We start from the raw sequence: 14,835 nt of genomic DNA, 5'->3' as shown, positions 1-14,835 counted from the left end.
GTGTGTGTCAGCTGATTTACTGGGATAAATTTCATTTGTCCTTTGAAATGTTTTATATTTGTGACTTAAAACAATGTGATTTTCAAACTAAGGTTATGGTAGAGCATTAAGGCCATATTAGCTCATTTAAGTGGATAAAACAAGACCTTTTTCAGTAATGACAACTTTTGTATTCAGCTTTATTCACTAAACATCTTATCTCAAGGTATTAAAAACAAAAACATGCTAAATAAACTTAAATACATAATATGAATGTAATATGCATGATTTGTAGTATTTTTTTTTTAGTGGTCGTACATAAGCTATTGAAGAGACATCAAACTATTTACATGAGTAATAAAGTCCATGACACTAGGAGATGCTGATTTTAGGCAGAGTTCGCCAGCTGGAAACCTCAGCCAGAGATTTTTCCCGATTGTCAGAACATCATTTCTCACTGAACTCGAAAGCAAGGTCATCCAGGGCTTCGTTGAAACCTAATCAAACACAAAATATTAGTATGTTATTATATTTGTGCACGGTGGATTTACATTTTTAATGTTCTCTATAAAATAATATTAGACTCATTAGGTTTTGACTTGTGATTACTAGAAGTTCAAACAATGTATGTATGTGTGTATATATAAAATGATATAATGCACTGTCATAATTTTGTTTTTTGTTTTGCTAAGAAGGATGAGCAAACTCACTGCTGTCTGCTCCAGTGTTGCTTTCTGCATTGCTGCTTCCTCCTGCACTGATGGCTCCTCCAGTGCTGTTTTCCTCTGGTTTTTCTGCTGAAAGGAGGCCACCAAATATTCCACCTCCTGCCTTTTCCTTTGGTTTCTTGTCCTTCTCCTCATTACTTGGGAAAAGACCTCCCATGCCCCCGGTCTTATCGGTTTCCTGTTTCTTTCCAGTAATTGATTCCTTCACCTTTTTTTTAGCTGCAGCAGCTAGGAGAATTTAACAGGAACATTATTTAAAGGTAATTCATGATCATTTTTTGTAGTCCAGTTTCACACGCCACAGCTTGCATCAGATTGTGGCCAAAAAGTTTTTTTTTTTTTTTTAATGTCTAAAAATAAAGAAGCTTGGATAGTTTTACTTGCATACAAAGGCCCATTCTAGCTTCATACCTTATAAGGAGTGGCATGACTACTGGACTGACTGCATTCTTATGCATTCTAGAAATATTTCATCTAGCTTTTTAATAGAGAACAAACACTGCTAGCTTATGATTAAAAATATAAGCTAAAAATTGAAACATGCATTAAATTTCATGTTCACTGAAACATTGAGTTTGTAAAAAGGTGGGAAAACAACTTGCCAAGACTGCAAGAAAGTTCACATTTTATGTGATTATCTTAAGTAAGGCCACGTTCACACTCAGTTTTTGGGATTGACAGCTGCATTTAGTTACAGGTGTGAGTCTCCAAATGTCCTGTTCACACAGCAACTTACAGTAGCGTATGGAACAAGCCCCTATTCTCTTACTAGTAAACATAACGACAGTGACCAATGTAATATTAAAGATGGCGACGTCCATAAAACTGAAAAGTCTCATCACTTTTGACATGACAAGAGACCAACTTAACCGCGAGTTTATCCATTCAAACTTAATTAAGCAACAACAGCATGTAAACACGCGCTAGCCGGAGTCTTTAACCGTTGCACTCGCGTGTCTTTGCGACGTCTCGCGCATGACACGGCATTTGAATTTGGAAAAGAAACACAAAACTGACGGGAGCCGCTCCGGTGGAGAACAGTGACTGGATCTAACACCTTAAAATGACGCACAGCTCATATCTCTGTCGTTGTAAGTTACCGAAATCGAAACCACACACAAAACACCGGCTCTCTCGCACTGTATGACGTGACAGACAACTAACGTTAGTGGTCTAATGCGGTTTCGTTCACACGGCGCGAATATTCTGAGAATGCGGTTGTGAGTCCTGAAAATTTACAAGTGTGAGTTCGGTTATACAATTCGGTTGTCACACCCGTAAATAACCGTACTGTGTGTGAACGTAACCGTATTAAGGACTCAAATACAGGTCTGATAACCATATTCTGCTGCTGTATGAATGTGGCCATAATATGTTAATGATTTAATAAAATGATTTAGTTAAATGATTCATGGCATCATATTTCCATTACATGTCCAGAGAGTTTGTTTAACTAAAAAGGACAACAGGTTAGAAATAAATGAATTAAAAGTTCTGTTTTGTTTTAACTGGCTGAAATCTGTTATTTTCATATCGAGATACTATTATATTTTTTATTCATATTTTGAATTTGTTTTGATTTTTATATTTTCCGTTTTAGTATTTTTTAAAATGTCTATATAATTTTTATTAATTTTATTTCAGTTTTAGTTCTTTTAGTAAATCAAGTTAAACTGAAATGACAAATGACTAGCTGAAATAAAATGATTTTTTTATTTATATATTTTTTTTTACTTAAGTTAACATGTTTGTTGTTTTAGTTAACCATAATAACCCTGGCTGAAAGTTAGATTATATGATTATTAGTACTTGAGTCAATATTTTTTGGTAAACAAAAACATAAAGAAATAAGAACTGTTTTTATTTAAATCTCAGAAAAAAACTCTCTGGTTAATCTATTGTTTTGTGCCCTTCAATTTTGAAAATTATATATAACACAAAGTGTCTCATCATAAAATGATGACACAAAACTTTACAAAAATAGCTTGAAAGTTTCTTTAAGCTTCTCACACAGAAGGAGCTCACCTGCTTTATCCACTGCCTGGTCGACAAATGAATCTGCTGCTTTATTACCCATTAATCCCTTAAGGAAAGACATGTTTCTAGAGTCCGCTGTTGTTGATGTTGTTGATGCAAGAGCGTGTGTAGGACAGTGTTTTGAAGCCAAAGATGCATGAGGTTTTATTAGGCTGCTGCGCCATGAAAGTATGTCAGGGATGTGTGTGCCTATTGGCTACTGCAGCTTGGGTGGAGTAAAAAGATGTCAGCAGAGAGAACAGCAAGCTTGCTTGACTGGTTTACCTGGTTTCCTGTCTCATCACCAGTCAGGGTTTCAGCAGAATCATCATTTGTATAGTCGTTTAACAATGTAATTAAATGTATTTATTTTCAGTATTATTTACCATATTTTACTTTATTTTTTAGTTTATTTAATTTTATTTTAAAAGTCAGGTGAAATGGAGAAAGTTTGGGAGGTATATACAGGGTTGATAGTCTTGCCTTGTCTTAATTTTGTTATGGCCGTTTCTAACGTCAGTTGCATTGTTTTTGTTTTGTTGTAGAAGACTTTCCTCTGAGCCACAGGAAAACGATGGGCTGATAGATTTCTCTGTCTCCTCCCATAGCTGGAATGTGGAAAAAGCTGAATGACTCATTTCAAACTCGGATAATGCATGCAGACCATGAAAACTTCATAAACGCAGACATTCCGCCAGAGGCGCAGTGCTTCTCGTAGTATTATAATGGCCTTGGCCATATGGGATGTTAGCTGTATGTCATGAAGTCTTTGTTTGTTTGTTGATGAGATACATACTTAATTTGATGTGCGGGTGCGCCGGGAACAGGGAGGGGAAGAGCAGGAGGGGTGTTCTGATCCGAGAAGGGTGTGCGTGTCTTGATGCTTTTAAATTCATTTTTGTGGTTTCACTGGATTTAAGGGTGGAGCTGAATGTACTGTATTTATGTTATGGAATGACCAAACCCATATTTAAACCATATTTAATACACAAATACTACAAATATTGTGCTTGACTTGTTTGCTTTCAGCGCTATGGTCTTTTATATGTTCTTATATATTTATTAGCAATATTCTGCTTTATAAAATAAGGATAAAAATGAGAATAGATTTATTTTTCACAAAACTGAATTTATTACAGATGGAGTATTCAAAAAATCAGCCGTTTTCAGACTTCATTGGGAACAGTAAGTCAAGTAAATGAGTATGATCAGTTAAAGTGTAGTCGTGAGGCAGCATACATGACTTCAACAAACCAATTATGTAACCTAGCAACTGCTTTCTGATATCATTTGCAGATTTTGTGAGTTGTTTATAATGGGTACTATCGCAAACTACATATTAGTGCATTTCTAAAGCCCTGTTACGCTATATAACCACACTTTAAGATAATACTGAAACAGATTTAATCAGCCAGCTTCACGCTTTACAGATCAGACATCAACTGCCCTCTTTTTTTCTTTCCTTTTTTTTGGGGCAGATTTGGTCTGACTGACCATCTGTGATTCTGTCTTTTTCTTGTTTCTAACGTTGTCTCAGATACAACATTGAGAGTGTATTTGGACTGGAATGTTTTCCTTTCCTCACACTGACTATGTAAAATCATCATCATCCATCAAACCTCATTGTGTTGGGTGGAGGAAAACTGGTAACGTTAGGTATCAGTTTCAGGGCAGGTAGGAATGATAGACTTTGTCTATATAAAAATCTCCAAATCACAAGCACATGCATGTAATATTTGCACAAATGTGGTAATGACACGCACTGCACAGTATACGTGAAAATTGCATAGCTAGATAAAGGAGTTGTTACATGAGCATTTTATTCTTGTGAATAGTATTTCTGTAGGTCTACGTGAAGGAAAGTGAGGTAAGGAGAGATTGTTCATGAGGAGAAAGCAAGAGAGAGGAGTGGGTGTCTTTGTTTTCTGTGAAGTTAGATATTATATAGTGTCCTTCATAGGTTTAGCATGATAATATTCAGGTTTGGCCAGCAGCTAATGAACTCTCTCCTCTGAAGCAAGAAGCAGAGGATCACATGGGCGTTCAGTGTGACATCAGCCTGAAATAATAATAAAAATAAAAAATAAAAAAAAGGACGGTTACTGTGCAGATGACTCTTCATTATTTGTAAAATATGACTTTTTAAACAACCGATAAACTCACTACACATGAAACAGAGGTACGTTTTATACAAAGCCTGTTTGTGTTCTCTGCATTTCTGACCTGAAGCATATGTGCTGTTGTAACAGTAAAAACCTGTCTGATAAGACTGTAAACTATGTAAACTGCTGAAAGTGACAGGACACTGAGTTTGTTTCAATGTTTGAAGGAAGAAAATTAGACCTCTGCCAGCATTGTTTGCAATTATGTAAATATGCTGACCTAAATTCTGAGTCGCCTTCCAAAGGAATTGCTTAGATTTAAAAAGCTGTGTATATGTGTGTGTATTTCAGTCATAACCTTATTTCAGAATGTATTTAATCAAGACAAAAAAGTAAACAATAATGACTCTAAATGACTAAACAAGACTAAATGAAATGCACACAGCTTTTTAAATGCCTATGCTTCTGTTAAGAAAGTTTATTCTACATATACAGCTCAAAAGTTTACATACTGCAAAAATGTTAATCATTTTAACAAAAGAAGGATCATGAAAATTGCATGTTATTTTTTATTTAGTACTGTCCTTAATAAACTATTTCACATAAGTTGTTTACATAAAGTCCACAATACAAAAAAAAAAAAAATAGCAGAATTTATAAAAATGACCCCATTCAAAAGTTTACATACCCTTGATTCTTAATACTGTGTGTCATTACCTGGATGATCCACGACTGTTTTTTTGTTTTGTGATGGTTGTTCATGAGTCCCTTGTTTGTCCTGAGCAGTTAAACTGAGCTCTGTTCTTCAGAAAAATCCTCCAGGTCCTGCAGATTCTTCAGTTTTCCAGCATCTTCTGCATATTTGAACCCTTTACAGCAGTGACTATATGATTTTGAGATCCATCTTTTCACACTAAGGACAACTGAGGGACTCAAACAAAAGCTGCAAACATTCACTGATGCTCCAGAAGGAAACGCAATGCGCTAAGAGTTAGGAGTGAAAACTTTTGAACAAGAAGTTGATGTGCAAGTTTTTTTTGTTTTGTTTAAAGAACATATTTAGTTCTGCCCTTTGGAAGCTACAAAAGATACTTACATGTTTTCCAGAAGACAAAAAAGTACAATTTATTCTGTTCATCCATTTCAAAAATTTTACATCCCCGACTCTTAATGCGTCGTGTTTCCTTCTGGAGCATCAGTGAATGTTTGAACCTTGTTTAATACTTGTGTTTGAGTCCCTCAGTTGTCCTCAGTGTGAAAAGATGGATCTCAGAATCATACAGTCACTGCTGAAAAGGGTTCAAATATGCAAAAGATGCTGGAAAACCAAAGAATCTGCAGGACCTGAAGGATTTTTCTGAAGAATAGAGCTCAGTTTAACTGCTCAGAACGAACAAGGGACTCATGAACAACCATCACAAAACAAAAAAACAGTCGTGGATCATCCAGGTAATGACACACAGTATTAAGAATCAAGGGTATGTAAACTTTTGAATGGGGTCATTTTTATAAATTCTGCTATTTTTTTGTCTTGTGTGGCCTTTATGTAAACAACTGTTATGTGAAATAGTTTATTCAGGACAGTACTAAATAAAAAATGCAATTTTCATGATCCTTCTTATTTTGTTAAAATGATTCACATTTTTCTAGATTCTTCAAGAGGTATGTAAACTTTTGAGCTCAACTGTATCATTTAAAACGACCAGTTAAACTGCAAAAATCATTTTTTCATCTGTATATGACAAGTAAAATTTGTATTATTATAAAATTTATATTTTTTGAATTTGAATATTTTTCTTACCCCACTTCATTTTTGTTCCCATTTTAAGCATACAACTAACTAAATTCAATCAATATATTGTTAGATTTATGCTATCATATAAAAAAAAGGACAATTATTACAGATTTTTTTAAAAAACAAATCCCATCTCAAAAAACAAACAAAAAAAACATCTCCCAACTCACCTCACCTACTGTCCAGCATCTGTAGGCTGCTCTACAGCTCCCTCCTGCTTCGACAGCTCCACCTGGAGGCAGAAAGACATCAACACATCTCTGCTGTGAACGGTTCTTATTTGATTATCATATTTTCACTTCGGTTGGTATTTACAAAACAGAAAAGAAAAAAAAAATCACTTCTATACTTTTTCAGTTGTGAAATACATCTGTTTTGCTATTATTGCTCTCTGGAAGATGTCAGACTCATGTTCATGTTTGTTGATGTACGGCGACGGATAATGGTTGCATGGCTATGGTTCTTCATGAGCTGTTTGGATATTGTAACTCTAATGAAAGAAACTGGGATGCGTTTTAAAAATGCAGAGCAATATTTGGAAAGCAGAAATTAGTTATTTATGAAGAACATCACTCTTGCTGAGCAGTGAGTCAAACTCCTTGCTTCACTGATTGCTGCAGGCCTGCCTCGCTCCTAAACTGCGAGAACAGTATATGAAAAATTATAATTTGATGTATTCAAATGGAGAGAATTTAGTCTTTAATGGTAATGGTTTTGAGGTAAATGTGATCATTCAGCATGCTTTTATTGAGTTTCTGAAAGCACCTCATTATTCTCCAGCTCATCCTGTCCATGATTGGGTGAAAAAAGAAAAACATGAGCATCATATCAAAAAGACCAACTTTATGACTGAACTCTCATTAAGCAATTTAAGTCTTCTGCATTTGTACTGAATGATAAGACCAAATAAAAATAAAGTGCACTTAAAGACACCAATGCAAGCTTTTTAATTATACACTTTATTGGCAACATGCATATGAAATCCTCACCGGTTTGACCAGGCCAGTGGATGCGACCACAGTCTCCAGGCTCTCCACTGCCTTTTCTGACACCTGATTGGCTCCAGCCACGGCACTCTCACCCACAACATTCGCCTGCTCAGTTGTTTTCTGGGCAACTAGGACAGATGAAAAAGCATCCTTGCGTTTTGATTTGAGATTTTCCATGGATTAGGGTATTTAAGAAAATGACAAAGTGTTGTTTAGTTATGATCTGTTTCTGTTAATTCTTTTACCTGTGTTTACACTTGTCACAACACCTTCCTTTGTCTTTGTGCCTGTCAAAAAAAAAAAAAAAAAAATGTTTATTGTGAACTTCAAGTAATAATATCTCTGATGAAATTACATATAGTTAACGCAAAAATGAAAATTCTGTCATTTACTCACCCTCATGTTATTCCAAACCTGTATGATTGTTTTTCATATCAATGAAATGTCCAGAAAAAAAAAGATATCATTGAAATACACTATATTGCCAAAAGTTTTGGGACGCCGGTCTTTACGTGCACATGAACTTTAATGACATCCCATTCTTAATCTGTTGAGTTTAATATGGAGTTGGCCCACCCTTTGCAGCTATAACAGCTTAAACTCTTCTGGGAAGGCTTTCCACATGGTTTAGGAGTGTTTATGGGAATTTTTGACCATTCTTCTAGAAGCGAATTTGTGAAGTCAGGCAGTGACGTTGGTGAGAAGGCCTGGCTCGCAGTCTCCGCTCTAATTCATCCCTAAGGTATTCTATCGGGTTGAGGTCAGGACTCTGCACAGGCCAGTCAGGTTCCTCCACACCAAACTCACTCATCCATGTCTTTATGGACCTTGCTTTGTGCACTGGTGTGCAGTCATGTTGGAACAGGAAGGGGCCATCCCCAAACTGTTCCCACAAAGTTGGGAGCATGAAATTGTCCAAAATGTCTTGGTATGCTGAAGCATTAAGAGTTCCTTTCACTGGAACTAAGGGGCCAAGCCCAACCCCTGAAAAACAACCCCACACCATAATCCCCCCTCCACCAAACTTTACACTTGGCACAATCCAGTCAGGCAAGTACCGTTCTCCTGGTAACTGCCAAACCCAGACTCGCCCATCAGATTGCCAGACAGAGAAGCGTGATTCGTCACTCTAGAGAACACGTCTCCACTGCTCTAGAGTCCAGTGGCGGCGTGCTTTACACCACTGCATCCGACGCTTTGCATTGCACTTGGTGATGTAAGGCTTGGATGCAGCTGCTCGGCCATGGAAACCCATTTCATGAAGCTCTCTACGCACTGTTCTTGAGCTAATCTGAAGGCCACACAAAGTTTGGAGGTCTGTAGCTATTGACTCTGCAGAAAGTTGGCGACTTCTGCGCACTGTGCGCCTTAGCATGCGCTGACCCCGCTCTGTGATTTTACGGGACTTACCACTTCGTGACTGAGTTGCTGTTGTTCCCAATTGCTTCCACTTTGTTATGATACCACTAACAGTTGACCGTGGAATATTTAGTAGTGAGGAACTTTCACGAAGGGACTTATTGCACAGGTGGCAACCTATCATGGTACCACGCTTGAATTCACTGAGCTCCTGAGAGCGACACATTCTTTCACAAATGTTTGTAGAAGCAGTCTGCATGCCTATGTGCTTGATTTTATACACCTGAGGCCATGGAAGTGATTGGAACACCTGAATTAAGTGATTTGGAGGGGTGTCTCAATACGTTTGGCAATATAGTATATCTTCTTTTGTGTTCTGCAGAAGGAAGCAATTCATACAGGTTTGGATTGCAAATGGTGTAAAGAATGACTATCCCTTTAAGCTTTCAGACATGCACTCTTGTGAACAAATGCTTTTTCCCCAAACTTGTACCTAATTTCATCTTATTTTTAGACAGATATCTGTGGCTTCTGTTATGTCCTGAGATCCATACACTTAGTCTGCTGCGCAAAGTCTCGTCTGGCAGTGCAACTAAATGTCCGGCTATCTCCAATACCCAAGAGACTCTACAAAATCATGGCAAGTAAATATGCCTCTGATCTACATTCAGTGATTGGCACCACTAAGTGCTATTAAGCTTTACAGATCGAGACGCGTTCTTTCTACTGAGATGCTTTCTGATTGTTAACAGTGGAAAAAACCCACTTCTGCCTCTGAAAGGGCCCTGCCGTCTCTAGCACTGAATCTCAGATGCACGAATGGCCCATAGAACAAGCATAAGCACTGTTCCTTCCCAGAACCTTTGGGCCCACAGCAATGTGTCTGTGAAAGTTGCTCCTCCTTCCCAACATGCGCTCACACAGCACAACAAATACACCCCTCAAAAGAGACGTGACATTGTTCTGGACAAAGAGCTGATTTACTATCAAGACATGCACATTCTTCAAGGCTTAGCCTCTGCATCTTGCAACACAATCTGAAGCCTGGAATCATATATTATTAATGTTGTAATCAATAAGGATTGAGAATATTATCACCGCCCAACCCCTGCTGCAATATGATGTCACTTCCACAGCATCTCTTATTACATGACGAAGCATAAAACATCTCTACGGCTGTAGCTTGCTGCCAAGATTAGGAGGAGGAGACTCTGATATACTAAATATAGTTGTGCATAGATTTTAGAGGAAGATATTAGATGTTTCTTTCTGAGTCATGTAACACAAATATCCCACAGCACTTTTTCACATAATAATGCTAGCAAGATCTATATTTGAAAATCATACTAACACAGGACACAATTTAAAGCTTTTTATTCTATACATTAGTCTGAATTACATCACCTCCCTCTCTGCTCCAATCCCAAAGCTTTTAATTTCTGATCCATATGAGACTTAATGGAATTAAGTCCTAAAAATAATTAATCTGGACTGTGCTCACACAGTTCTGTGATGAAAATGGTGTTACATAATGCAACAGAAATTAAAGTGACAGTTATGTGATTTCAGCCTGATCTATAGCAGGGGTCCAAAAGTCTGAGATTTCTGTGCTTTAGTGCTGTTTAGCTTAAAGGGTTAGTTTACCCAAAAATGAAAATTTTGTCATTTATTACTCACCCTCATGTCGTTCCACATCCGCAAGACCTTCATCTCCATAACACAAATTAAGATCTTTTTGATAAAGTCTGAGAGGTTTCTGTCTCTCCAAAAAGATCCAACGCAACTAACACTCCAAGGTCCAGAAAGGCAGGAAAAAGACACTATTAAATTACTCCAGTGGATTAAACTCAATTTTATGAAGCAACGTGAGTGCTTTGCTTGTGCAAAAAACACAAAAAATTACCACTTTATTTACAAAATAATATTATCCAAAGCATGTTCACGCAACAATTCCAGCTCTCGCAAGTCTGAAAACAACACGCATGTGTCGTGAAGCTCTCGTGAACGCGAGTTGCAGATCTATATTTTTGTAAATAAAGTGGTAAATTGTGTTTTTTGCACAAACAAAGCACGTTGCTTCATAAAATTGAGTTTAAGCCACTGGAGGCACATGGAGTTCTTTAATGATTTCATTCCTACCTTTCTGGACCTTTGAAAGTAGTAGTTGCGTTGGATCTCTATGGAGAGACAGAAACCTCTCAGACTTCATCAAAAAGATCTTAATTTGTGTTCTGAAGATGAATGAAGGTCTTACAAATGTGGAACGACACGAGGGTGAGTAATTAATGACAGAATTTTCATTTTTGTATAAACTATCTCTATAAATGACAGCAGCACTTGAGCATCATCAACTCCGCTAGTCTGTCAGACCTGATGATCATGTTCTCCAGCTTGATTTGAGAGCATCTTGAGCTTTAATGGAAAAACATCTGACCATCTGAACAAAGAGTCACACGATCAATGTCACAAATTAAATATAATAAAAAAAAGTGCAGAATCTCAAATATTTCTTATTCATCCATTCTACATTGTAATGTTTCTTTGTTTTCACATTTTGAAACCTAGTTTAAATTAGATGTTGAATCACCGATTCTCAATGTGGTCTCAGACCAGAACTCTTTCCCTACCATTGAATTTTATTTATTTTTTTTAAAGTTGCCACCACCGCCAGTTTTTTTTTTTATCATTTTCACAATAATATTTTGTTGTATGAATATCTGAACATGCTTTATCTGAACATGAACATACTTTCTTTTTTATCAACACTTGAATGTAAGTAAAAAAAAAAAGCAAAAGTTTGAAAAAAAAAAAAAGCTGAAAAAAAATTGTGTTAAAAAAGAAAAGACTACAAGTAATGCTTTTATCGCTTGTTTCTGCTCATTTTTTGCCTGTGTTTTGATTCGGAGATTCAGTACTCTTTCAGAAGATGCATAATAGCGCCCTCTACCATATAACAGTGAAAACATGGAAAGCTGGAAAATTCTGTCAAAGATAGGGAAGCGTTGTCTCATAAATGGCAGAAAATTCTGTCAATGGCAGGCAAAGAGTTAAAGATAGGTTTGAGAATCAGTATATTATTTAATTATTTAAATAGCAAGTTCAGTAGCAAGTCCTAGGGTGGCAAGAGATGTGTGTACTCTATGTGTTGGCAGTTTGTCACAGCTCAGTGCAAAGTGACCTTGCTTTTCTTTGAGAGGCTTGAGATTTCTTTGATTAAAGTAGATTGAAAATTGTCTGTGTGGTCTGGAGGAAAGCTTTTAACTCCAGCTGCAATACACACATACTCCTCCTCCTGTCCAACAGTCCTTGTAATAGCAATCACATTGTGCTTTGTTCATAACACTGAAAACAGAATGACAGGTTCCTGTCACTTGTGTGTACACACTGAGAGCCATTACGAATCATAAAAGATTGTGTACTGGCTTTTCTCTTCATAATGTGTCTATCAATCACAGCTCATTGATTGATTGCATCCTCAAGGGTTATTGAAAACAGAAAGTGCTTCCTTTCTTCCTCTTCAGTCTTTCTTTATATCTTTCTATCTCTCTCTTTGTTCCCCACCCATTCTTGAGAGTATACATGGAGGGCTACTGCTCTGGACAGAGTAAATAACCACAGTACTAGTAACCATGTAAGTTGTTTATCAGTCTTGTTTACAGCAGAGTCTAGGCAGATGAATTTGTGATCTGATAAGATACAACAGGCAGGTGGACAGAGCTGGTTTGCTACTGAACGCTTGCTGTTGTTCACTTACTGTAGTGACGAAGCACAGCAGTCACATGTAGTGTAATGGGCTCATGCCCCAAATTTATTTTCATTGCCCTGGTTTTCATTTTCTGGACTCTTGCCAGCATGCATTGTAAGCAAAAATAAAAATAAAAAAACAAACAAACAAACAAAAAAACAAGCAAAATCAAACTGATGATGATAAAATGTATGTATTATTTAACATAGCAGGGCAAACCCAGCAATTATTTTATTTCAATATTTTTGATATATTTTTTATTTTCAATTTCAAAATATTTGACTTTCTGTATACATTTAATTGATTAAAATATTATATTACTTATTATTGTAATTGGCAATGTTTTTAAATATGAAAATTTCACACAATACCATGTAAAACAGCTTTGTCTTCACTACACTTTACTGAAGAAAAAAGTAAGGAATATTATATTAAATATATATTTAGACAGTACAAAATGCCTTTTCTGACTTTGATCTAATTCTCTGACTTTTCTCCCCTCAGTTGAATTTGTACATACCTACATACATGACCCCCTCTTTGGTTTTGGCAGCTGCCTCCTCCACCCCTGCTTTGGTTTTCTCAGCGGCGGCCACCACTCCCTCCTTAGCCATGGAGAATCCCTTCTTCAGTGCATCCATTCTGGAGATCGGAGCTGGGCTTTATGTCCTTTAACTGGAACTGGCTCTCTTCTTATAACCGATGGATGGAGCTGTGTGTGCTCTGACTACAAGTGTGGTAAGCGCGTTTGCCAGAGTGTGTGTGAGAGTGTGTGTGCAGCTCCTTTGAGAGTGGGATGGGCACTCAGTGCTCAGACAGATTGGGACACCCTTAACAAGAAGAGTAGTCAAGCGAAGGGGGAGAAGGCACGAGGAGAGAGAGAGAGAGAGATAGGGGGTATAATAACAAGTGGGTGAGAGGAATGCCGAGAAGTGGAATCCACAAGCAGAAAGCTTTTTCAGTTTGGCCTGTTTTCTCCAGCCACCCATAATAAATGAGATTCACATACTGGAAGATTAAATTGTTAATGCTCAATCCAGCATCAGCGCACAGCTTCATAAAACTATTAAACAACCTCTTCCCTTAATCCTGCCACAGCACAAACTTACACGCCAACCAAAACCAGTGTCTGTCACACACCATCTACCATCTACAGTGTAATTTTAGTATTATCTAAATGCTAAAATATTATTTTTAAACTATTATTACTTATTAATATTTTGAATGCGAATTTATTTTTATATTTCTAGTTTTCATTACTTTGTTATGTGCTTTTTAAATTTGTATTCACTTATTTCTATATTTATGTTTTTAAAGTTATAATATACATATAAGTATATATTTATATATATATATATATATATATATATAAGTATAAGTATATATATATATATATATATATATATATACTTATACTTTATTTCAATTAACAAAAATTATTTTTAATAGTTAACAATAACAACACTGATTCCTAGTCTATTAGAAGTCATTATAATTAAATTGAATTGATCATTAATAGATTACATTTCTTCAAATAAATGTATTCATGAATGGATGTAAAAATAAATAAGCACCTCCACAAGGTTTCTTCCTCATCTTTAATCATCTTGAGGGGTTTTCATTGCCAATTTCACTTGGCTTTGGATTTAAATAAATATGTATTTTTTTAAAGTGCTATGCAAATTGATTGAAAGAAATTAAATAGGCTGTAAAAAAAAACATAATTTATTACAATTGGATGCAAATTTTAATATCAAACTGCGCAGACTGCACTGACGTCCGCGTATGACAACACTCCTCCTTGAAGCTCACAGAACCTGTCATATTCATCAAATAATAATTTCAGTCTGACAGGAGTGTATGAATGTATGTTTGCTCTAATCTGTTATGGATCCTCTTAGTGTGGATCATATCTTTAAAGCTGATGGGAAGCTGTGGTACGGGCTGCAGGATATACAACAGTGAACTTAAAAAAGTACCTCATAACCATAATTATGTTGTTATGATGCTTGCAGTATATGAAAGAAAAAACCTCAATGGACAGCCTTTCTCTTTCTATGTTATACAACCCATTCTATAAATAGCAAAAGCTGTATCTTGATAAGAGCTTAATAAAATCACG

The 14,835-nt window shown here is 36.3% G+C and overlaps 2 protein-coding genes across 5 annotated transcripts; both read right to left on the bottom strand.

The window, feature by feature from the left end:
• Positions 1-162: 162 nt before the first annotated feature.
• Positions 163-2,907, bottom strand: zgc:193505 (uncharacterized protein LOC559113 homolog). The gene is made up of 3 exons (XM_051916145.1): positions 2,733-2,907; positions 690-935; positions 163-476 (listed from the first exon to the last, which is right to left on the bottom strand). Exons 1-3 carry the CDS (start codon positions 2,803-2,805, stop codon positions 427-429), a joined length of 369 nt encoding a protein of 122 aa, XP_051772105.1. The 5' UTR covers positions 2,806-2,907; the 3' UTR covers positions 163-426.
• A 924-nt stretch (positions 2,908-3,831) lies between these two features.
• On the bottom strand, positions 3,832-13,524 carry sncga (synuclein, gamma a). Of its 4 annotated transcripts, none has more exons than XM_051916142.1 (6): positions 13,234-13,524; positions 7,855-7,896; positions 7,610-7,737; positions 7,386-7,406; positions 6,796-6,852; positions 3,832-4,782 (listed from the first exon to the last, which is right to left on the bottom strand). In XM_051916142.1, exons 1-5 carry the CDS (start codon positions 13,352-13,354, stop codon positions 6,796-6,798), a joined length of 369 nt encoding a protein of 122 aa, XP_051772102.1. In that variant the 5' UTR covers positions 13,355-13,524; the 3' UTR covers positions 3,832-4,782. The 4 variants fall into 4 exon arrangements, with proteins under 4 accessions (XP_051772102.1, XP_051772101.1, XP_051772104.1 ...); XM_051916141.1 differs by having other exon boundaries at positions 6,791-6,852; positions 13,234-13,523; XM_051916144.1 differs by lacking the exon at positions 7,386-7,406 and having other exon boundaries at positions 13,234-13,520.
• Between the last annotated feature and the right edge of the window lie 1,311 nt (positions 13,525-14,835).

Source organism: Ctenopharyngodon idella, chromosome 13 (assembly GCF_019924925.1).
Source record: "Ctenopharyngodon idella isolate HZGC_01 chromosome 13, HZGC01, whole genome shotgun sequence".
Classification (NCBI taxonomy): Eukaryota; Metazoa; Chordata; class Actinopteri; order Cypriniformes; family Xenocyprididae; genus Ctenopharyngodon; species Ctenopharyngodon idella.
Note: the sequence above shows the minus strand (reverse complement) of the source record. Positions and strands in the feature narration are given on the sequence as shown.

Bases quoted from the DNA above. Each gene is read 5' to 3' on its own strand.
- zgc:193505 (XM_051916145.1), bottom strand. From the start codon at position 2,805: ATGTCTTTCCTTAAGGGATTAATGGGTAATAAAGCAGCAGATTCATTT. The intron at 936-2,732 runs GTGAGCTCCTTC...AAATTCTCCTAG, and splicing joins CCAGGCAGTGGATAAAGCAG to CTGCTGCAGCTAAAAAAAAG. The intron at 477-689 runs GTGAGTTTGCTC...GTGTTTGATTAG, and splicing joins CAACACTGGAGCAGACAGCA to GTTTCAACGAAGCCCTGGAT.
- sncga (XM_051916142.1), bottom strand. From the start codon at position 13,354: ATGGATGCACTGAAGAAGGGATTCTCCATGGCTAAGGAGGGAGTGGTG. The intron at 7,738-7,854 runs GTAAAAGAATTA...CATCTGTCCTAG, and splicing joins TGTGACAAGTGTAAACACAG to TTGCCCAGAAAACAACTGAG. The intron at 7,407-7,609 runs GTGAGGATTTCA...AATCATGGACAG, and splicing joins CCACTGGCCTGGTCAAACCG to GATGAGCTGGAGAATAATGA.